Below are 25,175 nucleotides of genomic sequence, written 5' to 3' on the forward strand. Positions count from 1 at the left end.
AGGGAGGGGAGTAGTGTGTGTGGTGGTAACAAATGGCTGTTCCCAGCAGGAATGACTCCCGCTCACCAGGCAGCATAAGCTACCTGCCTTCATTCTTTACCAAGCTCGAGAGCACGTCCCCCATGGTGAAGTCAAAGAAGCAAGAGATTTTTCGTAAGTTGAACTCCTCTGGTGGAGGTGACTCTGATATGGGTAAGTGGGATTTCTTTCATGAACTCCCATAAAATGTGCATAAATAATGATAGCTCCATGTTGCCTCTCACATAACCCTTGAGTATGAGGGCTCTGGCAGGCCGGTCCAAGCACACATGATATGAACTCCTCCACAGGCCTCCGTTGGCTCTGCTTGGGGGCTTTCTGTGAGGGAGCCCCACCCAGCACGTGCGCAGCTGCCCATTTTCTCTTTGAACAAGTGTGGGTCTCAGAAGTGTGTGTCTTACGTGGGGCTGGATTGGCTCTCCAGTGTTTACCCCCTGGTCTACCCCTCATTTGGGTAGACCATCCAGCTGTCTGCAGACAAGGTCGTGCTCCTCTAGTTGTCTATCCAATGTGGACGTGCACAGGCAGCCAGCTCTAAGCATTCCTACCATCCCAGGTGCTGGTCACTAAAAACCTTTCATTCAGTTAGCCTTTCAGTCGGTTCTGAGTACCATGGTAGGACCCATCCCCAATTCATCATCTTAAAGGGGTCTGGGACCACACTGGGTGTTTCGATGACCTGTGTGTTCAGTTCCAGTGACTTAGTGTTGGTACCAACACCAACCTCCTGTGATGAGCTGCCCATGGCCCATACCTCTCCCTGCTGTCCTGTGTCTGTCGCACCAAGTGTAGGACCAAGTTGTGTGTACTTGTTTGTGCCTTTCTCTGCTCTACCAGTCTTTGTGGATTACCTTGGAAGCGCACCTCCCACAACTGAGGATGGTGCCAACCTCAACGCAGTGGCAGCAGATGGTGCATGGCCTGGGCACCACTGCCTGCTCCAGGCCCTGTTGTCAGCGTGAATGTGGATTATCTCCTGTCACCTTCACAACACTCTACATGCCACATGCTGGCATCATCTCCTTTGTAGATGAGGACACTGAGGCTTGGGTTTAGTGACTGTTGAGGTGGCAGGGCTGTGGTTCAGACTCATGGGTGCTAGCTCCAGAGTTCACGCCTCCAGTAGTTCTGCACTCGACACCCTCCCCAGGGCTGCCCATAAATGCCCACAACCTTCCTTGCCTACTGTTTTCACAGTCACGCCATCAGCCAGGTTCACTCATCCCCTTCTCTTCACATGTACCCAGTGATCCAAGGCTCTGGGGAAGCCCTGCAGAACCCAGGGTTTCTACCATCAGTAAACCCTGCCAACTAGGAACTGCCAGGTGGAGTTATGTTTGGATCTGTGACATGGTGATTAACAAAGGTTGAAAGTCCCAGAGGAGAAAGGATGAGCCCAGTGTCACTGTCACTTCTTGTTTGTGTAGTTATCCCAGCTCTTAATTACTAGATTTGAGAAGTCCAAGCCCTCGGCAACCAAGATGGCTTCGCCTCAGCTCAGGGTTCCCACTGAGGACATCAGTGCTTTTACTCTGCAGAAGCCTTCACGCTCTAAACTTAGCGACTCTGTTCTCCCTGCTGCTGTTAACACTAGTGAACAACTTACCCCTTCCAGAAATACTCTGTTCCCTTGGTTTTCAGTACTGCTGTTGCCAGTTTCTTCCTCTGCTTCTTTGGCTGATTTTTGTGTCTCCTCAGAAGCCAGATCTTGCTCAGCAGGGCTCTGAGATGTTGGTTTGCTTCCAGCACTGTAGAACTGCCTTTCCCCACCTCTGAGGAACGATCATGTCCTCTCGTAAGCCTGTCTTACTCCCGTCAGTCCAGAGCAATGCAGGGATCTGGGAATGGGCGTTTCACTCAGCTCCCAGCTGACTTTGCTCTGAGGGCCTCAGGAAGTACCTGCTAACCTGAACCCCACAGGGTCCAGTATGTTATTGTTGGTTGAACAATATGAAATTGTCTTCATCTGACCATTTTTGACCAATAAGAACATGATTTTCTTATTCAGCCAAATAATGGCTTGTATTTGTACGGCTTGTATCATTTCACAAATAATGGTATGTATTTGTGAAAGGAATGAGTCCTGTTCTCCAGGTTTCTATGAAAACTACAAGGCCCTCCTTACCCCCTTGTGCTATTTCAGGTTCAGTCGGTTTACTGTTCCCTGACCCATAAGTGAGGCGCCTCCTCCCCGCCCCCGTCTCCTTGTCCCAGGAGTCAGCATCCAGGCCCCCTCACCCCAATCTGCGTGGACAGGCCTTCTCCCTGGTGCAGGGCCGCCCTTCTCTGGGACACTGCTTGTCTGGCTACTAACTTACTTCCTGGATTCTTTTTCTTTCAAGTTTTCAACCTTGAGCTGGAAGGCATGATAGAAACACTGTTTCTATTCCCAAACTTCTTCCATTTGGGGCACAGTGCTTTACAAGTATTTCCCAGGTTGTCCGAGCTGCTGTCATTCAAATAGAGCAAATGACAGACTGCACAGTTAGCAGAAATGAACAGAACCGACAGGCAGGATCTCTGCCTCACCCTGGCAATTGCAGCAGGGACACGTGGTCATGTTCGTTCCTTTCACGGGGGCATTCTCCCCAGGATCTAATCTCACACCTGGCTGTGAGATTAGAAGCTTGGGTTCCTGTCCTGAGGCCAGCTTCTTCCTATGTGTGTTTCTCTGGCGCTGCAGAAGGTCCTTTCCTTCCTGGGCTGTATTACTCCTGTTCTGATTTACTTAAAAAAGTAATTATTTCTCTTTACCTTCACTTAATGGGTAAAAAATAAAGTTGATCGTGGAAAATAAGGTTAATTTACGGTAGACTTTTTTTTGGAGACTTTATCTCATTCCGTGTACGTGATCATCACATCTCAGTTAATTAACTTGAATGTTTGTTTTAAATACAGCAGCTGCTCAGCCAGGAACTGAGATCTTTAATCTGCCAGCAGTCACCACCTCAGGTAAGATTCAGAAAACTCATACAGTAGCAGTCAGTCCAGCAAATAGGCATTGCGTACTGGCTGCATGCCAGGAACATCATTTAGTCGGGGAGGGACACGGAGGCAGTCACAGTGAAAAGTGAACTGAGGGTCAATGAGTACTTGTTGAAAACAAATGAACAGAGAATCAAAACTATTGAGCTAAAGAGAGAAGAAAACCGTGAAGCAACTTTCACACCAGTGGGTGCCTGATTTAACACAGGAAAGCGCATGCTCTCGGGGGATTAGCTGCCTCTGTGGGGCTGTGCTGTCAACACTGTGCCAGGCCGTGTGTCCTGGGCGGTTCCTGCTCCCGTCCTCCCTCAGAGTCAGGCAGGTGCTGTGCCGTCTCCTGCAGGCTCCGTGAGCTCCAGAGGCCACTCCTTTGCTGACCCTGCCAGTAACCTCGGCCTGGAGGACATCATCCGGAAGGCGCTCATGGGGAGCTTTGATGACAAAGTGGAGGATCACGGGGTGGTCATGCCCCAACCGGTGGCAGTGGGGCCTGGGGGCGCCAGCACCTCAGTGGTGACCAGCGGCGAGACCCGGAGGGAGGAAGGGGACCCGTCACCTCACTCAGGTAAGGGGCTCATTTTTGTGCTCTTCACCATGTCTCCAAAGAAAAAGCCAGTCCATACCCCAGATTCTGATGGGTCATGGAGAGATTTCACTTATGTGCTCAGTCACCTCAACTTTTTTTCAACCTCTTCAGACATGTTATAAGTGACATAAAATTAAAAGGGATGAAAATTTCTATCCAGAATGTCACCCTCCAGTGTATCAGTGTTTTTGTTTTCATCCAGTCCTTATCTGTGTGCATACATTGTAATTGTAATACTGATGCAACTTCATATTCTGCTTTTGAATCAAAGTGACTTGCTATTGTAATAAAAGTGACAGGCCCCATATAAAAGAATTTTAAGCCTCAGAAAAAAATAAGGGGAAAAAATCCTTTCGATCACATTGTAGAGAAAGCTAGTGTTAAAAAGGGTAGCTTATTGGAATGAGGTCATTATACATCCTGTTATAAGCACACAAAAAACCATGACTCTATGCTTTATATGTTTATATATAAGCTTTTTTCTTAATCTGTTGAGAATCTCTCATATGCCTTAATAAACTGAAGGTCAGCAACATTTCAAGTTTGTTCTCCTGTTATGGTCACACAAAAGATTTCACTAAGGATAAGAAAGATTAAAGAGATGAGTGGTTTTGTTTTTCCCTATATATGTTAACATTAGGACAATATAAATTCACTTCCTGCTCTCAAAGATGAGATACTTGTCTTCTAATTTCTGCTCTAACCTTCAAGTTTTATTGACTTTAAATGTCTGTGTGTGTGTTTTAAGTTATAATATTGGTGATTTACAGAGTTCTCCTTGTTGTATAGTCTTTATCATGGCATTTCTTGGTGGTGAGGTTTCATACCCTGTTTTTTCAAAAAGGCTGCTGTGTCCTGAGGTCCTTCCTGCTCGAGAAGGTCTTCTTTGCTGCCTTTGTTTAACAGTTTGGCAGGTATTACAATACTAGGTTGGTGCAAAAGTAATTAGTTTTTGCATGGTTGAAATTTGCTGTTTGATATTGGAATACTTTCTTAAATGTGGTTATGTTATACATCATTTTAATGCACACTTCTTGCTTTATGTTTTTTTGCTAATGACTTGTTACTTGCTGTTTATGTTTATTTTAGACTATGGAAATGGTGTTAGACAAAAAGCAAATTCAAGCGATTTTCTTATTCGAGTTCAAAATGGGTCATAAAGCAGTGGAGACAACTCACAACAATGAATTTGGCCCAGGAACTGCTAATGAATATACAGTATAAGTGGTGGTTCAAGAAATTTTGCAAAGGAGATGAGAGCCTTGAAGATACAGCATCGTGGCTGGCCACTCCAAGTTGACAACAACCAAGTGAGAGCCATCATCGAAGCTGATCCTCTCACAAGCACACAAGGAGTTGCTAAAGAACTCAGTGTTGACCATTCTACAGCTATTTGAAGCAAATTAGGAAAGTGAAAAAGCTGGATAAGTGGGTGCCATATGAGCTGACAAAAAAATTGTTTTAAAGTGTTGTCTTCTCTTATTCGATACAACAGTGAACCATTTCTTGGATTGTGATATGAAATGAAAAGTGGGTTTTATGTGACAGCCAGCAACAGCCAGCTCAGTGGTTGGAAGAAGCAGCTCCAAAAGCACTTCCCAAGCCAGACTTGCACCAAAAAAGAGGTCATGGTCACTGATGGTCTGCTGTCCGTCTGATCTACTACAGCTTTGAGTCCTGGTGAAACCATTACATCTGAGAAGTGTGCTCAGAAAATCGATGAGATGCACCGAAAACTGCAGCACCTGCAGCTGGCAGTGGCAAACAGAGCCCAGTTCTCCACGAAGCCTGACTGTCCAACTCCTGAAGCACTGGTTCTGTGACGTGCAAACTGGGCTCTGAAGCTTTGTCTCATCTGCCATATTCGCCTGACCTCTCGCCCACTGACTACCACTTCTTCAAGCATCCTGATAACTTTTTGCAGGGAAAAGCCTTCCACAACCAGCAAGATGCAGAAAATGCTTTCCAAGAGTTTGTTGAATCACAAAGTACAGATTTTTACACTACAGAAATAAACAAACTTACTTCTCAATGGCAAAAATATGTTGATTGTAAGGGTTCCTATTTTAATTAATAAAGATCTGTTTGAGCTTAGTTATGATGATTTAAAATTCACGGTCTGAAACCGCAATTACGTTTGCACCAACCTACTATTAAGACACATACTTTTCTCAAAACCTTCTGTAAACATGGTTGTATTTCTTCTGGCGTTCATTGTTGTGTAAGAAGTAAGACTAGATTCCCCCACCACCTCCCTTTTTCTTAGTGATGACATTTTATCTGCCCAAAGAATCCTTTTTTCTTCAACTTCAGTAAGTACATCAGTGTGTTGGTGTTCTTCAGCCTGTGTCGATTCCCTGATCACCAGAGGGGGTGTGCACCTTCCCAGTTTCTGTGCTCAGGGAAAAATTCTATCAGATGTTCTTTAGTTATTTTCTCCATCTGAGAAAGTAGCCTTTTCACTGGATAGTCTTTGTACTCTGTTACCTTCTCATTGTTTTAATCGTCTTGATCCTTTTTCTGTTGCTTTCACTCTCAAATTTCTCCTTTGCACCAGTGTTTCCTTTTCCTTCATGGCTTGACTTCCTAATAAGCCTTTTCATAAGCCTCATTCATTTTGGTGATCTCTTCTTTGAGCTTCGTTTGTAAATGGCCTTCATGTACTGTGAAGTTTTCCCCCAGTGTTTGAAGTACACCCCACCCCCATTTTCTGTGTTATATTGTCCTCATCACCAAGGACTTGGATTTCTTCTCTCTCCAGATAGAGGGGTAGAAAATGCTTTTTCTCCCTTTTTTCTGTACCCCAAGGACTGGGGGCAGGGTGAAACCATTCTGCTGGGGCTGCTGACCTGGGCTCTGATCTCTTCTGAGATCCTTTTAATGTTCTGTGTGAGAGCCCAGTTAGGGCTTCCCAGTCCTGCAAACCAACTAAACAGCCTGGAGAGGCAGAAAGGGCTTCCTTGACTTGCCCTGGCCAGCTGATGTCCAACAGCTTGAAGGGGCTTCTCTTGTGCAGATTTTCTCCTCCTGCTCTTCACTCTTCTGTAGATTGATGAGGGCAGGATAGTGAGGATTTAAGACTTTTGTCAGTTTTCAGCTTCTTAGCAGTTTTGTGCTCCAAGGCTAAGAAAGAAATGATGTTTCAGAAATGTTAGTTTCTTGGTTACGTTTCTGAGTTTATGGCATGAGGACGGACATACCCCCTTTGACTTTAGTTGCTGCGAGTTCTGGCTCTCTCTTGTATGTTTACCAGGGTCTGGATTCTTCATGCTCCCATCCTGCTTTCTCTTGCAGCAGATGGTCAGCAGCACTGGGGTGCACTTTCAGTTTGTGAATGTGACTACTGTGTGTCAGTAATGACAGTTTATTCCACTTTCAGGAGGAGTTTGCAAACCAAAGCTGCTCAGCAAGGCTAACAGCAGGAAATCGAAATCGCCTGTCCCGGGGCAGGGCTACCTGGGAGCGGAGCGGCCCTCATCGGTCTCCTCCGTGCACTCAGAAGGGGACTATCACAGGCAGACGCCGGGCTGGGCCTGGGAGGACAGACCTTCCTCGACAGGTGAGGGGCTGCTGCCAGGGTGCAGGTCCGCATGAGCTGACGCCAAGGCCTTGGTTAGTGCTGCTCCTAAAATCAGGTGTTCTGCTAAAAAATGCTTTCCATTATGGTATGGTTAAAGGGTTCCACTGTTCTTAATAGAAACTGAATTTACATAATCTGAAAATTTTTAAGAATGTTTGATTACTAGCAGAGAGGAAGAGCTGTGAGCACAGCTGCCCTCAGGCCCCTTGCACCTGTGGAGAGCCAGTGGCGGCACCTGACCCAGGTGGCACGGCTGGGGCCTGTGGCTTCAGCTCTCCCACACCTTCTGCACAGATGTCCTCAGAGAAAGTTCTTAGGAGTTAATGGGAACCAAAACCAAACACGGAAGAAAGCCAGCACCCCTCTGTAGGCCGTCTTTTACAGGCAAAAACAGAAGTCTAGGATATTTTTAACGTTTGCCCTTTTATGACTATTTATAAGCTGCACTGGGTCTTGGTTGTGGTGCTTGGACGTCGTTCTTACTGCTGTGCAAGGGCTTCCTGTTGCAGTGCAGCAGCCTGTCTAGCTGTTGCCTGTGCTCAGCAGTTGGGCTGCACAGGCTTGGTTGACCTGTGGCATCATTGTTCCCTGGCCAGGGATCAAATCTGAATCCCCTGCATTGGAAGCAGGTTCTTAACCACTGGTCCACCAGGGAAGTCCCCATTTTGTAACCTTTTAAAAATTACGAATAACCATGATAATAATGGAGGGCTTCCCTGGTGGCTCAGACCGATCTCTGGGTCGGGAATATCCCTTGGAGAAGGGAATGGTTACCTACACCAGTACTCTTGCCTGGAGAATGCCGTGGACAGAGACTGGTGGGCTCTAGTCCATGGGGTCACAAAGAGTCAGACGTGACTGAACACTTCCACTATAACTGGGATAGTTGCTGTGGATTTTAGAGTTTCATCTGTGCTTTTCAGAGGAATTAACTCCACAAATACATCAATGAAAAAATCTGAACTGTGCCCCTCCTTTAGTTACAAATTTCTTATTGGTATTATAAAACATAATTTAAGGTACACTTAATCACTTTATAGTTTCTCCCACCACATGCAGAGTGGGGACTTACTGGTTTGAAAACTTCCTAGACCAATGACTTTCTTCTTGTCTCTTTGATGCTGTGGTGTTTGCTCTGGTTTTAGCATTTCTTAGATTGTAGGTGGCTTCCTGGAGACAATGACATGATCTAGGCATTGGCAGAAGGTGCAGTGCTGTTGTGAGGCTTGTGTGTCCCCCTCCGCAGCCTGCCCCTGACCAGCTGGGCCCTTGTCCCCGAACTTCCTGCTTCTTCCTGTGTTACCAGAGTCTTAGTTTGAGCCAAAAATCCAGGAGTTCCACTTGGATTCAGCAGCAGCCCAGCCTCAAGTGCTCACTGGCTTTGTATCCTTCTGGACGGTTGGTTGCTTGGGAACGGTACAGCGGGGAGGTCTGTTCTGCCCCCACCCCGCACCCCGCTCAGATGTGCTCACCTCTCTCCGCAGGCTCGACACAGTTCCCCTACAACCCCCTGACCATGCGGATGCTCAGCAGCACACCCCCCGCACCCGTCGCCTGCACTCCCACCTCGGCCAACCCGGCTGCCCCGCACCAGCCGAGCAGGATATGGGAGCGGGAGCCGGCCCCGCTGCTGTCCGCACAGTACGAGACGCTGTCTGATAGCGACGACTGACCTGTGGGCAGGGGTCCCAGGGTTGGGGGGCTCCAGTTTCTGATGGCTTCCTTTCTAACTGCAGGCCCGATGCCTGCCCGCCTAGGATTTGTGCCCAGAGACTTTTCTGGAGAGCCTGGACCATGGACGGTAAAGAGACGATGAAAATTCATTTTGGGGTCAAATGAGGTTTGGAAAAGACTGCCTTGATACAGGGAGTTCTGTGGATTATAGTAATAGTGGAGGGTCGACATGTAGAGTTTTTAAAAAGTGGCTAATTCCTGTTCTTACATCTGTTTGTAAAGAAACCATGATGTCTCTAATCACTCTGTAAATAGAGGACCTTTTTTGCAGTGTTCCCCTCGCTGTAGTATCTGGTGTACTTATGTTCAATCAGCACATCAACTTGGGGGTGATTTTTAAAAAATCTCTCATCTACCTTTTTAACCCTTGCCTTCCAAACAACGTCATACAGCCCAGTTCCATGGTGTTGGCTGTCACGGGCATTGTACTTGTCTCCTCTAAGCTCAGATTCCTGGTGATGTTTAAAATCTTGTGGAGATGTTTAGATTTTTAACAGACACTGCCATAAAATCTGTACATTAACGTATTAGGGTCTAAAGGAGAAACAAAATTCTGCCATATTGTAAATTTCCCGGGCAGGCTTTTTTTTTTAATTAGAAGCACTGAAAATATAGTACTGCATGGATATTGTTCTAGTTCAGTTTCTAACATTTTAAAGGCTTATTTGAGGTGTACGTACCTCGCTGTTACGCACACTGGTAATGAACTGCACCTTGGGTATTTGCCTGCATTTGATGCAGCAAAGCTTTTGGTTTGCAAATAAATCTGACTGCCCTGTCCACCAGTCCATAGCTACAGTAGATGATTGTGACTAAAGGCTTTGGTGTCTCAGGTTAGCTGATGTGTCACTGGCCAAGTTGGAAGGTGACACGTGGTATGGACCCTCTCGGCTGTGTGTCCTCCTGGGCTTAGGAGAAGCAGACGGCCCTTCCGCTGCATGCCGCCTTGTGCTTATATTTTCACTTCGATTCCTTGTGGGCAAGTGTTTGTCATCAAATGTTTTCATTTCACCGAATCTCAAGGAGCAAATAATTTAGAAGACTGGTACTGGAGGACCAGTCTTAATCTTCATTAGTAATTTCTTGTTGAATTAAATTTTTTTCATACACTCAAGCATAGCACTGGCACATCCTTCTGCAGCGCACGGATGCTAATGGTTTGGGGAGGTGTTTGTTTAGAAAGGAAAGAGGTCTCTCAAGATGATAAACACTTGGACTTTACAGACTCCAAACTAGACCTGAGTTTTTCAATAGAAGTCCTCAAGCCTCTAGAGAGAGCAGCTGTCTGACAGCTGGAGGAGGAGAGGCCTCCTTTGTAGTGACTGAGACGCCTCCCATCCCTTGGCATCTAGTCCCTGTTTAATAGGTGTGGATGCAGGTTCAATATTTTGCCCATGTTGTTTTAAAAAAGCAACAAGGACAGGAATGCTAGCCAACACCTCTTGAGGCCTATGGCTGCACCCACATGTAAGTGAGCTCAAAATAAGCTTCGGGTGGGGTGGTCAGGGCACCATGCCTGGGCAGTTGACCTCTGACTTCAGCCCAGTCAGTGGTGGTTAGTCCTCCTTGCTCTGGGGCCTCAGTGCAGGGAATGTACTGACAGGCTCGACCGTGTCACTGAGGGGGAGAAATTCCTCGGTAAAACATGTGAAGCAAAGAACACCTCCCTTTCAGCAGCAACTCATGCAGCTGTGAAGAGGTAAACGCGCACTAGATGCTGAAGGTGAGTAGTTATAACCAGGTTGCACTGAAACTTGATTAAAGGAATTATTAACCTTGTGAGACAATGAGAAGATGCTTACATCAGCAAAATAGAAGATTATTCTAATAGAAGATTCTGATTTGAGCCTAATTCCTGTATTTTTAATTCTAAAGAGTCAATGACTTTATGAGAAACTCAGAAGAAAGACTTCAGTATTCAATCCATACAATACTGTCATGGTGTCTCCTGGTTTATTAGGAAGGGATCCTTCTTGTGTACACAGGAGCCAAAGGCACTAGTTCATCCTCCCCACCCCCACACCAGAGGGACTGCAGGACTGCCCCAGGGTAGGGACGGCGCTCTCGACACACCATCCAGGTTAGGCCACACTGACCTTCTCCCAGGGCGGAAAGAGTCCAAAGACCCCCACGGGGAGACTGAGAAGCAAAACTCACGACTCAGGGCTGGGGTCCAGGCAGTGCTTCCTCTATGGCCCCATTACTGTCAGTACGTCACCCCCAGGGTTCCTCTCTGAGTCAGGGGACTTGGCAGCCCTCAGACAACTCTACCCTGTGACTTAGCCCAGAGGGCTGCATGCTCAGAAGGGACGGACCGTAGGAATTGTCATTCCTTTTCTTCCTTTCTTCACATCTACAACCAGAAACGTACAGAAACACGCAGTCCACTTTTATGTATAATCTAAAGGGGACACTACTAATTCCAAGTGCCCGATTCCCACTTTAAAGCTTCACGTCTGATGCTTTGTGGCAACCAAGATACTACTTTTTTATGCATTAAATCCCACAGTGGTCTTCATGAGAGAAGAAGAGAAAGCAACTCACCATCATGAGATTGGTAGCTCTGTTCTGCCAGGTCTTGATAAAATAAGACATAGCAGCAAATCAATGAACCAAAACCTTACAGTAGAGATGCCCCCACTCCAGGTGAACACTGGTCCCTCTTAACCTGCAACGGTTCACCACCTCCCCAACCATCCATTAAAACAGAGCACCGCCTGACAACAGTCCATAAAAAGTCAGTCAGTCAGGGGAGGGGGGTGCGTGCAAAACAAACAGCATAGCTTGTCCTCCACCAAGGCTTAGGTGAGGGGACATGCATGTCACAGACAGAGGATTTAAGCCACTGACTGATTGGGAGCCACCAGGACTGGAACAGAGGTATTGGTAGTCATGACAAAGGTCTGCTTTTTCTTGCCAGCTCAGCCAGCTCTTCCCTGATGTGCTGCACAGAAGCCTCGTCTCTCTTCAGCTCCGCTTGCCTCAGTGCTTCCCTATAGGTCTCTTCTGCTTGTGCGTACAGTTCTGGAACAGCCCGAGAGAAGGGAGAAAATGCATGTTTCATCATGATTCTGAAACATTCTGAAGAGAAAGCACGTGCGATGGGACAGCTTTAGTTCACAGTGTGAGACCTGGTGTGAAATAAGCTATGACCATGGGACGCCCGGACCTCAGGGAGCCCTTCCCTGATGGAGATTCGGGTAAGGGACCTGTCCCTGCAGGTTTCTGAGCAGAGAGCAGAGCTTCATGAGGACACATCGAGCTGTCCACATGCCAAAGAGGAGGAGCCTGTGGAGCACTCCAGAAACAAAGGACCATGGCCTCACTGCCCACCCTCAGCCCACCACCCAGGTTCCCGACCCACTGATGGGCACCCCGCACCTCTGTGCGTCAGGACTGCAGCCAGATTGCTGAGCAGCACGTGCAGTTCAGGGTGTTCCACCTGCCTCGCCAGGTCTGATGCCCTCTGTGCGTGAACACAGGCCTCGTCAGTGCGGCCCTGTGTGTCCAAGGTAGTGGCCAGGTCATTCAGCAGCACGATGGTCTACACGGGAGAAAACAGCTGCTGCTTGCAAACGAAGATTCGCTGGAGAAGACAACAGCTACCCACGCCAGTACTCTTGGGCTTCCCTGGTGGCTCAGCTGGTAAAAAATCCACCTGCAGTGCAGGAGACCTGGGTTCAATCCCTGGGTAGAAGATCCCCTGGAGAGGGAATGGCATCCCACTCTAGTATTCCGGCCTGAAGAATTCCATAGACTTGTCCATGGGGTTTGCAAAGAGTCAGACATGACTGAGCAACTCTTCACTTTCCATAGCCCTAGTGTCTGGTGTTCTGTGGATGCCCTGAAGGGCTGTCTTTCCTAGTGGTGCCCCTTGGGGGGTCAGGTGTCAGCCTCTGTAAGTCAGGTGCATTTATCATCTACAGTGCACAGCAGCAGTCTGACCCTCTGGAAAATGATACAAACCTGGAAACCAGGTAGCAAGATGAATATTACTTATTAATTTGTCAAAAAAGCAGCAGCAAATAAACACAGCAAAAAGTAGTGACAGGATGTGACCCGTCCTATGGCAAACCAGTGCTCTCGAAGACCTCTGGGCAGATCTAGTACCTCCCTGGCAGCCTCAGACCCTTCCTAACAGGGGGTGGGGGGGAGTGGATGCATCAGGGCCCTCTGCCGAGGGTCTGTCCGCATTTCCTATTCTGGATTCTGAAATCTTCGTCTTAGACGCCTGCTGTCCCCCCTTACCTGTGGGTGTCTTTCTCCAAGTATTTCCTCAGAAATCCGCAGAGCTTTCTCATACATCCTCTGTGCCTGAGATGGCTGCTGGGAGAAGAGCAGGTAGCGCGCGTAGGCGTCCAGACACATGCCCAGAAGGAGCTGTGTGTTGGCCTTGTCATCCGCTGAGAAGGAAGCGTGAGCGGTGCTGGGTGCAACGAACAACAACCACAAGGGGGGGCAAGTGCTCTGAACACAGTCACTAAACCAGTCCTCCTGACCCATACTTATACACAAGGTGATTAACATCTACACTGGCTCTTGGACCCAAGTGTGTGTTGGGAAGGGGGGATTTGCCAAACCAACAAGTAGGTGTATCCAAGAATTCAACTCCCCTGACACCACCTACCCAGAGAGTCCCCAGGTAACCCCCCACCCAACTCCAGACACTGGTCCAGGGTGTCACCCGGGGATGAGAGGTTCCCAGGACCCCTCCCCTCGGGTTCAATCAGTTTGCTACAGTGGCTCACAGATCACCTGTTTCTATAAGGATACAACTCAGGAACAGGTGAGGTGGGGGGGAGGGGCTTCCCGCCTCTGCAGGTGCCACTGTCCCTGTGCCCCCTCCAGAAGAGCCCCAAGCCCCATCCTCTGGGGTGTTGATGGTGGCGTCTTTAACAGAGCGCTGGCAACTGAGTCACCTTCCATCCCAGTCAGGGGTAAGACTGAAGGCTCCAACCCTCCAACCACATGGTTGGCTCTACTGGCCACCAGCCCCTGTGCTTTAACAATAAGCTAAATCACACTCCACACTTAAGAAAACTTGAAGGATCTGGGGAGTTCTGAGGCAGGAACTATGATGAACAAAGACCAATGTATGAGACATTTTCATCATCTGAATGACCAAATAGATATTTCTTATAAGTCACAATTATTGTAATATAAGTAATGAACCTTTCCATACCTTTTAAGGTTGAGTCCACAAATACATTAAAACAGTATTATTTTTAGTTTGAAACTAGTATTATCTAGCATGAACCAGGTGAAGATAAACTCTTATTCTGATAAACTCTTACTCTAACAAAAAGCCTAGGGCCAATAAAATTTTCTGGTATGAAAACAACGCACAGAAAGGAACCAGAGAACACTCAGAATCCTGGGATGAAGCATCATAACCCAATTTAAAGAACAGCTAATCTATTTTTTGAAGAACAGTAATAAAGGCTGCAATGTATGGCAGCTTCCAACATACCATGTCTGAAAAAGAAGAGCCAGACAACAGGGCTGGGGACCAGCAGCTAACAGCAGTCGGCCAAGTAAAGGCCTTGGAGCCACGACACAAACAGCACTCAATTGGTGGTGAGCTGGCGGAAAGGACACTGCAGACAGCTCAGCAGAGGGGAATATTCACACGGAGGACTCAGAGGGTCCCTCGGATAACCTCACAGAGCACGATTACCGGATGCCCAAGTGAAGGGGTTCAGACAGGTCTGTTTACCAACAAAGGGATCACCACACTGAAACAACTCCTTCCGTATCTTCCAAGTTTAAACGGTGCATAGACTTTAGAGACGACGATGTTGCCAAATAACCATATGATCAGTTATTAAGGGGATAGTTTAAATAAAACAATGCAAATAAAGTATCTATAAAAATAATCTCAGAAGGTAAAAGTGAAAATAAAACTTTCCTTCTAGTAAAAACCCAAAGTTCTTACTCTAACCTAGTTATATATGAAAAGCAAATGATAAAAACCAAACCAAGTTTTAAATAGATCACCTTGCAAATTTTAAACTTTTTAAACAAAAAGCACATATAAATTTATGGATAAATATAACCAATACACAGAAGCAAAACATAAGATGGCACCAAATATCACTTAAGATACCATTTTTCTGAAGCAATAAAAATAGATCTCATTAGGCGCACTCTTTAAATGCTGAGCAAAAAGCTTGTAAAATTAATCCACACTATTGTGAGATAACAGCGTGGAGAAAGGCCCAGGCAGAGAAGCTCTGTGCCCCCCAGGTACTGACACAGGCCCAAGGTGACCGGAAGAGTCACAACACCTACAGACACTAAAATCTGCACTCCTAGAGAACAAGACAAAGATGTTTACTGTGTACTGAAACTATCACAAAATAATGTGTCCAGTACTCCAGTTCTGAAAACTGTTTCAAAAATGACTGCTGACTCATTACTGGAACACATGCTAATTCTCTGTAAATATTTCTACATTAAAAAAGTATACTCCGTATACTTTAAAAGGAGACTATATGTTCAATACTGTGACTCAAAAATACAAGAATAAAATGACAAGTAATTCTAGTGGAAAATTATTACCCCTGATACCAGTAACAGTAATTCAACTACAATGGCGGTAAAGATAGTAAAGCTTTTTAGAAGGAATTAACTGATGAGGTAAGTTTTACCTGTTAATATTTCATTAAGAAAATATATTTTAAATTCACAGTACATTCTAATCACTGTAACATAAAGTTTTTTAACACACAGCTCTAAATATAGGACCAAGGGAGAAATAAAGACTCCGTAGTGAGACCATCAGCACACTGCTAAGTTCATACCTTAGTAAAGTACCAGAGTTCCTTTCTCTAATAACAATTAAAGCATGCTTCTTTGAAATACCAATATAAACAAACACCACTAGAAGTCACACACCAAAGAAACCTACTGACAGTGGAGGAAACCGCTGCCCCCAAAGGGCTATTCGAATCTGAGGGGAGGGAAGTATATTTATCTCCTCAGACTTTAATTGTAAGTAATTCTTTATCACAAATCATTCCTAGGAGAAAAAGATGAGGTAACCTAAAATCAGTCTATGAAAAAGATTCACCACAGAAATCTTTAGTCAAAATACAAGCAACCTGAATTTTCAAATGCACCAAGCAGCTTTTATTCCAGGAATGCTGAGAATGACTCAGTGTACTTACTATATCTGTGCACCAAATCAGGCTTGCATAAATGCAGTCTCCATCAGTGAGAAGAGCATCTTTGATTTGGAAGAACTCGAGCACAGGTACCCAGCAATAATAATCTGGGAGAGGCTACAGGGTCTTTGAAGCTAAAGGCATTTGCTGCTCATGCTCCAGGAACGTCCTTGACCTGCGAGGCTGCATCTCATCACCTAATTACCTTGGTGCTTTCCAAGACCACTAACGGTGCCAGTGGAAGGAGTTTTGGTTCCAGTAATATGACAGATAATCTGAAAACCCTTCTGCTTCAAATATTAGATAATTCATAACACATACCTTTTTACCTGCACAGCTGAGCTCCTGAGAGAGGGAAATCCTGAGGGCCAGCAATTACAAAGGAGCTAAAACCCAAAGGGAGAGCATGAAGCAGGGCCCAGTTCTCGCCGGTTGTGTGGTGGCCTGAGTGTCTCTGAATCCAGAATTGGGTTCTTCATCTCACACAGGACACAGAAGTAGATCTGAACTCCCTATAAAGCCAGGATGACCCCAGAGGCTACAGGGGGACAGGGACCACATGGAAACCCATCACAGACACCCCCACCCCACCATGCTCCATTTGATGTCTAAATCCGAGCCATCCCTTCCAGCTTGGACCTCAGAGCCTGGAAGAACAAAGCCAGGCCAGAGACTCATTTCTCAAAGCCGCTGAAGCGTCTGTAACCCCGAGTATGTAAGCATGGAGACAGCTCAGGTGGGAATCAAAGGATGGTTAGAGGAGGCTTCCCCTGAAGATAACTGAGTGAGCTCCACTGAACTCTTCCTCAGAGGTCAGGGGCTCCACCTACGAGCCCTGCGCCGGCCCCTCTAGTCCTCATCCCTCAGCTTACACCCCCATTCTTCAGCCATCTTCACATATGCAACCACTTCAGTGGGTGTTTGCTGTGTTTTTCCTCCACTAGAAACCGACCAGGTTTTACTTACAGCTGTATCTAAAGTGCATCCCAGTGTTTCCTGACTGGTTGAGTGAACGAAAGAGAAAAAAGAAGGTATGAACTATACACGGGAGGCACGGTAACACCAAACATTAATTTTACCCACGGAAGTCACAGGAGCAGGACGTGAATCTCGGGAAGCTCAACACAGAGGTGTCATTACACACCAGCGAGAAAGGGACTCACTAATAAAACAGTCCTGAGTTAAAACCCAGTCTGGGGGAGGAAAACATAACAGCCGTTACCTCACACCACAGTAAAGACAAATTCCAGGCAACCAAAGACTCAGTGGAAAAGAACCAAGTACTTATTTACTTGTGGATTATTAGCATGTTAATTGGTTTCCTCTGGATTGTTGTTGATTCCTGGTTATATGGAGTATCAAAGAATTATTATTAAGCTCCATTAGGAAAAGAGAAAAAGAAAAATAGCAAAATTTATCTCCGAGGTCCGTACACACGACCCATCATGACAAACTGGTATTCTCTAATTTTTCAATCGCTTTGCAGGTATCTGGACACCTAACCACTGTCAAAGATGATGTGTGGAGATCATGGTTTCCAAACAGTGTCACTTTTGGCTATTGATATTTTGACAGATAATTTCTGTGAATTAGTGTTTAACTTAGATTTACTTAGATACCCATTAGATGTCCAACCCCAGCTGTAACAACCAAAGAATCACCAGAAGGTGCCAGGTGGAAGCCAAGTCTTTAGAAGAGACTGTTTTTCTGACCTTAGAAAGTGGAGGATTTTATTAAACAAGACTCAGAAAGCACAAGCCATAAAGGAAAATACCAAAAGATTCTCCAATCTGTCAAATGCCCTAAAGTGAAAAGACAAGACCACCAAGAGAGAATGTAACCAACCAAACAGATGCTTCAAAAAAAACAGGATGCTTAAATATATTAAGAATTATTTACAAATCACTGAGGAAGAAAAGAAAAACACCCTTCAAAGAAGAAGGGAAAATTTTAAATGAAATACAGCGCAATAAGAATGCCAACACATTGCCGATGAAAACACAAAGTGGTAAAAGCACACTGCTCAGCATTTGGTAATGTCTAGTGTGTGCAGGCCAGCAGTCCCACTCCTCAGTACGCCCCTGGGGAACAGCCGGGCATGTGCGCAGAGACACAGGTCCCAGCATTACTCCCACAGCATGAGAGGCAGGACCGCCATGTCCACCGACGTGCCAAGTGAGCACGTGCCCACAGTGGAGTATCAGGGCCTCCACTAGCCTGCATCTCTCCTCTAGAGGATGGAAAAAAGGCGAACCCCCCCCGCCACCCCGACCCGGGAACAATCACAGGAAGTCACCTCTTCCGAACAGACATGCAGCGTGACAAGCAAATAGGGCCTTTTTGCGAAAAATAACATATTTTAAGTATCAACGTGGATAAAGCTCAGCAATATGATGAGTGAAGAAATAAACTGCAGAAACAATTATACAGTAAGACACTGTTCATATAAAGTTTAAGAACATTTTAGTCCCATAGTTTACTGATGTATTCAAGTATAATAAACAGGCAAAAGAATCATAAACACCAAAACCAAATTCAGGATTATAGTTACATCAAGGAGAAGTACCCAAGGGGTTTAAATTCCCCCTAGCCCCCCAGACCATCATCTGAAGCACATGTAAGTAAAATACTGGCTTAGCTGAAAAGTCTGTTCAGGCTTTTCTGTAAGATGGGATGAAAAACCCGAATGAACAGTACCTAAGACTTGCCAAAGCTAAGGGGAAAGCATACAGGTATCTATTAAAGTTTCTGCTATTTTTGCTTAAAATCTTTAAAAAGAAGAAAAGTACAGTACTTACTTTTCTGGATAACTCAGTAATACAGAATACACAGTGGATACGAGGAGACAATATATTTATATACTATAGAACAGAGAAAAGAGGTAGGCCGGGACTATCCTGGTGGTCCAGAGGATAGGAATCCACCTGCTGATGCAAGGGACCCCAGTTCCATCCCTGGTCTGGGAACTAAGATCCCACATGCCTCAGGGCAACTTGGAGCCCATGTACAAGAGAGGCCTGAGCACCGCAACTACTGAGTAGCCCCTGCCCACAGCAACTAGATCGAGCCCACAAGCAGCAATGAAGGTGAATAAGTTGGCTTCCGCATTCTCTGCAGAAAAATCCCACCAGGTGCAAAATTCCAGATCGCAGAGAACTAGGGAAAAGTAGCAGATTTATTACACTGCAGTCATCTCGTCTTACACAGGAAACCGAAAATAAAAAATTTTTTTCTGAGTCAAATACATCTTGAAGAAATTTTAGGTTGCTCTTAACAGAACTAAGAACCATATTATGTGCCTTCCTTCCAAAATATAAAAGGAGGTTTAGTGAGGAAAACAACCCTTTACGAGGGACTTGAAAACACAAGAAATAACAAAATTGGAAAGCTTTTAACGCAAAAATTTAGACCAAATATCACTTTCAATTCTAGATTTAAGTAGGTTTTATTATCACAAGGCAACAATACTCAGATTAGGTTAAAAAAAAAAAAAATCCAAACACAGACTTCTACAAAAGACATACTGAGGGAAGCCCTGGTGGTTAAGAATTGAGCTACCAATTCAGGGAACACAGGTTCGATCCCTGGTCCAGAAAGATCCCACATGCCACAGGCAACTAAGTCCATGGGTCACAACCACTGAGCCCTTGCTCTAAAGCCCACAAGTTGCAACTACTGACCCCTCGCACCTAGAGCCAGTGCTCCACACGAGAAGCCACACAGTGAGACGTCCACATACCGAAAGAGTAGCCTCCCAGCTAGAGAAATGCCCTTGCAGCAAGGAAGACCCAGCACAGCCTCAAAACCCCAAACATACTGAAAACAAAATGACTCAAATCTTAAGAGTAAGATATAGTCAACAATGTGAAACTAAAATTTGTGACAAACACCTTACATAGGACAAAAAAGAATCACTTTTCTGATGAAAGGATAATTCATAATGAAGCTGTGTGTGTGTGTGTGTGTGTGTGTGTGTGTGTGTGTGTGTATAAAATCTGGGACTCTAAACAGCATAGATACATAAAGAAAAAAATCACAAAAACATAAATATTGTCTACAACTACACAATGTCAGCAAGGGTACAGAAGCCTGAACAACACTATAAGCCAACTAAACCCGACACACATCTACAGAGTGCACCTCCCCTCAAACGCACAGGCAACACCCCCAGATAAATCATGTTGTTGTTGTTTAGCTGCTCAGTCCTGTCCGACTCTTTGCAGCCCCGTGGACTCTTCTGTCCATGGGACTCTCCAGGTAAGAATACTGGAGTGGATTGCCATTCCCTTCTCCAAGGGATCTTCCCAACCCACGAATCAACAAACTCTTGTCTTCCGTGTCTCCTGCATTAGCAGGATTCTTTGCCACTGAGCCACCAGGGAAGCCTGGATAAACCATGTACCAGGCCATGAAACAAATCTCGATAAAATGTAAAAGGACTGAAATCATACAAAGCACGTTTTCTGATCACAATGGAACAAACCTAAAAATCAACAAAAGGAAATTTCGGACATTCACAAATACATGTAGATTAATCAACACTCTCCAAAACATCCAAGAGATCTCAGAAGAAATCACAAGAAAAATTAGAAAATATTTTGAGATACATGAAAATAAAAACACATCACACCAAAATTCATGGGATGCAGCTAACATAATAGAGGAACATTTTTAGTTGTAAATGGCTAACATTAAAAAAGAAAGGTCTCGGGAAGCAGACTCAAGAGTGTGTGTGTGTATATGTGTGTATATATATGTATATATGTGTGTGTATATATATATGTATATGTGTATATATATGTATATATGTGTATATATGTATATATGTGTGTATATATGTATATATGATTGATTAGCATTGATGTACAGCAGAAACCACATTATAGAGCAATTATCCTACAATTAAAAAAAAATCTTATATCAACAACCTAATCCTCTACCTAAGGAACCAGAAAAAGAGCAAAATAAACCCATGGCAAGCAGAAAAGATTAGAGTGGAAACAAATGAGGTAAAAAACAAAATTAGAGAGAAAATGAAACCAAAAGTTGGCTCTTTGACAAGGTCAACAAAACTGACAAAAACTAAAAAAGAAACACATATAAAATAGGAAAGTCCTTCGTAACTCAGAGGGGTAAACATAACACAGAAGAGCTAAACCACTTAACTGACAGGTTAACAAACTCTCTGATAGTCCCTGTGAGCCCAGGCCACAGTGCTAGAGCATCTCACCCTCCACAACAACTCCACGAGGAAGGCTCTCCCGTCATTTCTATGGGCAAGGTCCCACTGCTGTTCTAAGTGGAGAAGCCAGAATTCCAACCCGGCTCAATTCGAAGCATTCATGAAACCAAATGCCACTAGAAATACTCCAACTTTCCAGAAATGTTTTACTTAAAATATGAAAATCTGGGGAAGGAATATGATCTTGAATACATAACAGAATATTGTTAAGCTTTATAAATATAATTCCTAAGAAAATTTCTTCCAGGAAAATACAGAAAAAAAAATTATAAAATTCCTTCATCCATGCCTTCACTTACTCAACAGGTATTTATTTATGTTATTGATACTGTCCCTGGTACTGAAAGCAACTCAAGAAAATAGAACCACCTTAAATGCGTACGGAACCAAGGAAGGAAGAAAAAAGGGTGCGAGAAAATAACTAAAGGAGATCTGACCCACATGGTTTCACAGATCCTACAACTTCCAAGGACTAGGTCACTCCGTGTAATGCCGCATACCTATTCCAGGAAACACAGAGAACATGCCAACTCATTTTATTACATTAATACAATCCTGTGATGACAGGCTCAGGAAATCAACTATGGATCTCACATGAGAAAACAAATGCAAATGTCTAAATAAAATATCAGCATTAAATATTACGCAGCAGTACTAGCAAGCATGATACAGGACATCTACTCATGCAGTTTGACACCAAATTAGACTGAAGACAAAACTGTCCAGCACTGCTGTTGCTTAACACTCTGAGACTATGGCCAATGAACTAAATTTAACAAGGCGGGGAGTAAGGACACAGGAGTAGAACTATGACTTCCCAAGTAGTTAATTCTGTATCTGGAAATAGTGTGAATATCAACTGAAACCAAACAGTTTAGTAAGGTGTCCACCGAGAATCAGATGTGACAGAACAGCATCCCATCTGTGCAGAAAGCAGCCCACAGCCCTGAGTGGGAGGATGCACCCAGAGTGACTTCTGCCAGCAGAGATGCCCTTCATTTGTGTCAGGAGCCCCTCTCTCACATGATTCGAGAAGAGGGATTCTGAACACTGTCAGGAATGGATCCTGGCCAGTTTTAACCAATCATGGTAACCCCTTTGGTTTGCCAAGTACTGGGTTAGAAATGCCACATGACCCACCCCAGCCAAAAGGAGTAAGGGTAAATCCCCAGGGGTAGGAAAAGATTCCAGCAGAGACAACCTGGCCTCTAAGAGAAACATCCGAGGAGTCTCCCTTTTCCTCTGGACGGTGCTGTTTCTGGGCGAGATTCCTGGGACCTGACAGTCACTTTTCACCTGCAAGGGAAGCGCGAGGAGAAAGCCAGCACACTGAGAATGTCAGCAAGGGGAGTGGGAAGAGCACCCTTGGCTGAACTGCCAGGCACATAATAGTGTCCTCACTATTTAACTCAATTTAGTTGAATTTTTTTTGCTGTTAGCAGTCAAACGTTAACTTATTCAGATGGCAATCTCCCCAAACTAGTATCTTAAAATTCAGTCTAAAAGCACTTTGGGAACCTGACAAAATGATCTAAAATTCATGTGAAAATTAAGGGAAAAACCAAACGGGAGGCCTTCCCCTGCAGTTCAGTGGTTGAGAGTCCGTCTGCCAACGTGGGTGACACGGGTTCAATCCCTGGTCCGGGAGGCTCCCGCATGCTGTAGAGCAACTAAGCTCATTCGCCACAACTATTACGCCTGTGCTTCAGTGCCCAGGAGCCGCAACTATCGCGCCCACGTGCCTAGAGCCGAGCTCCCCAACAAGAGAAGCCACTGCAATGAGAAGTCTGTGGACTGCAACAAAGAGTAGCTAGCGCCCACTCGCCGAAACTAGAGAAAAGCCTGCGCGGCAACAAAGAGCCAGCAGGGACGAAAATAAATGAAATTATTTTTAAAAGGATAAGGCTCACCACTGTCTGAGTACCTGGTATGCATTAGTACATACTGTCCGAAGTGCTTTACGTGTACTGACTCGTTTAACTCTTTTAACAGTCCCAAGAGAAAGTATTACTCTTAATCCCATTCTGAGGATTAAAAATAGAGATTTGACCAAAGTCACAAGGGAAATACATTAACAGAATCAGAAAATGTAAATTAATACAGTCCTTTCTAAAGCAATCGTGCAGTATTCATCAACAACCTTGAGATGTGCTGACTGACCTGCAACGTCAGTGCAAAATCCACCCCGAGGAGTCAGCTCTGAACACTGCCTTACGTTCACTAGCGGAAGGTTCACTAGCGGAAGGCTGGGCCACCCCGCCTGGACTGGATCCGCACGGTTATACTCCACTGCCTCCACTCACACATGAGAGCCCCAGAAGAGACTGAGAGGAAGGGGATCTGGAGCAAAGCAAGCAGCCCAGTTAGAAGGATTTGCCATATTCATAAAAAACAGGTGACGGAGGTGGGAGGGAGGCAGGGGACATGTGTACACCTGTGGCTGATCCATGTGGATGGATGGCAGAAACCAGCACGATACTGTAATTACTTTCCAATTAAAAATCAAGAACAAAAACATAGCAAATCCAGTCACCTACTGGCTTTGGAGGAAAACAAAGGTTGTACACAGAAGAAACTATAACTTATAGCCCTGTTACTTGGCTCAGCAGTTAACGCGATTATATTGTATTCATAATGTGCACATCTCAAATCTGTGATGTGTCACTTCCAAGCCACTAGATTCTAAAACTAAATTAAAAAATAATAATTTTATGCTATTTAGAAATATCGGAAGAAATTGGTTAAGAGTTGAAAATGACTAGGAACAAGTGGGGTAAAGAAAATGATGTTTAAAAAAAAAAGAAAATGATGTTTTTTTATTTTGAAATTACTGTTTTTAAATTAAGTTGTAATATTCTTTGACTTTTTATATTATTCACGTAATATTAGAAAGTAATTTTTAAAAGAAAAATATCCAGAAAAGCACAAATAAAATATAAATCCCCCATAAAGCCTATCAGCCAGAGATAGATAGATTTTGCTATCATTTCAGCCTGTGTTCTATACTTACATTTAATCTCTGTATTGTAAAAAATTAGACTGCTCCTAACTAGATTGTTTTCACTTAATTTGTTAGAGCATTTCCTCAGTAATTAGAAACCAAGTTTTGATCTGAAGCAATATACTCCTGGGATGAAGTTAGTTATGTCAACTGAAAGCACATGAATTTGGTAATGGATTTGCTTTGTTTAAAACTGAGGGAATATATTTCCTGAGAAAAAGATAAATCACGTTTACAAGAGAAATTAATTTGCTCTTACAAGACTCCTTTCAACTAGAAAAAAGGTGCTTCCCCATATACTACAATTAAAAAAAAAATAAATCAGGTTACAAAGTACAGTGTGATCCCTAACTTGCTTGCTAAAATGTAAACGGCAGTGGGCAAAACAAACCTAGAAAAACACACCAAAAAATAAATAAGAATTCTTGGTATGATTATAAATGATCTTTATTTTCTTCTTAATGCTGTTTGAAATTTTATTCTGTGAAATGAAAATACCTCCTTTCGGATCAATAACCAAGAAATGTCATAGCCATCAGCGATTTCTAGCCTCTGAATGTGAATGAGGGCTCCCCAAACCTCAGACGCTGCCGCCTCCCCACCGTGACTGCTGGGGGGAGGGGGTGATGCAAGGAAACAGGCAGCTGAGGTGCATATGAAAGGGATGAATTCAGTAAGCCCAGAGGTTTCCATTTTTCCATGCTAAATTTTGCATGCTAAATTCTGTGGGGATGAGAAGACACCTGGAAATACCCACCCAGGGTCTAGATACTGGGTGGAGCTTGGTTGGAAGATCCTGAGAGAATTCCCACCCAGGAGAAAGGCACAGGTGGGGGCAGGCT

The 25,175-nt window shown here is 44.6% G+C and overlaps 2 protein-coding genes across 13 annotated transcripts in view; one reads left to right on the top strand and one right to left on the bottom strand.

The window, feature by feature from the left end:
• NCOR1 (nuclear receptor corepressor 1) overlaps positions 1-9,954 on the top strand; it is a 113,618-nt gene extending 103,664 nt beyond the window's left edge. For 7 of the 12 annotated variants that reach the window (XM_052658700.1, XM_052658707.1, XM_052658703.1 and 4 more), the window contains 5 exons: positions 50-192; positions 2,938-2,991; positions 3,368-3,589; positions 6,990-7,169; positions 8,675-9,954. In XM_052658700.1, coding sequence (XP_052514660.1) covers positions 50-192; positions 2,938-2,991; positions 3,368-3,589; positions 6,990-7,169; positions 8,675-8,862 — 787 coding nt within the window. In that variant the 3' untranslated portion in view covers positions 8,863-9,954. Of the gene's footprint in view, positions 1-49; positions 193-2,937; positions 2,992-3,367; positions 3,590-4,454; positions 4,540-4,699; positions 5,753-6,989; positions 7,170-8,674 lie in introns of those variants that run through there. The other 5 variants (XM_052658704.1, XM_052658711.1, XM_052658712.1 and 2 more) reach the window with 5 other exon arrangements.
• Positions 9,955-10,855: 901 nt separating this feature from the next.
• The window catches only part of TTC19 (tetratricopeptide repeat domain 19), a 29,032-nt gene continuing 14,712 nt past the window's right edge, over positions 10,856-25,175 (bottom strand). The window contains exons 8-10 of the mRNA XM_052658199.1: positions 13,173-13,327; positions 12,306-12,468; positions 10,856-11,948 (exon numbers count right to left, since the gene is read on the bottom strand). Coding sequence (XP_052514159.1) covers positions 11,815-11,948; positions 12,306-12,468; positions 13,173-13,327 — 452 coding nt within the window. The 3' untranslated portion in view covers positions 10,856-11,814. The remainder of the gene's footprint in view (positions 11,949-12,305; positions 12,469-13,172; positions 13,328-25,175) is intronic.

This window comes from Budorcas taxicolor, chromosome 19 (assembly GCF_023091745.1).
Source record: "Budorcas taxicolor isolate Tak-1 chromosome 19, Takin1.1, whole genome shotgun sequence".
NCBI classification, from domain to species: domain Eukaryota; kingdom Metazoa; phylum Chordata; class Mammalia; order Artiodactyla; family Bovidae; genus Budorcas; species Budorcas taxicolor.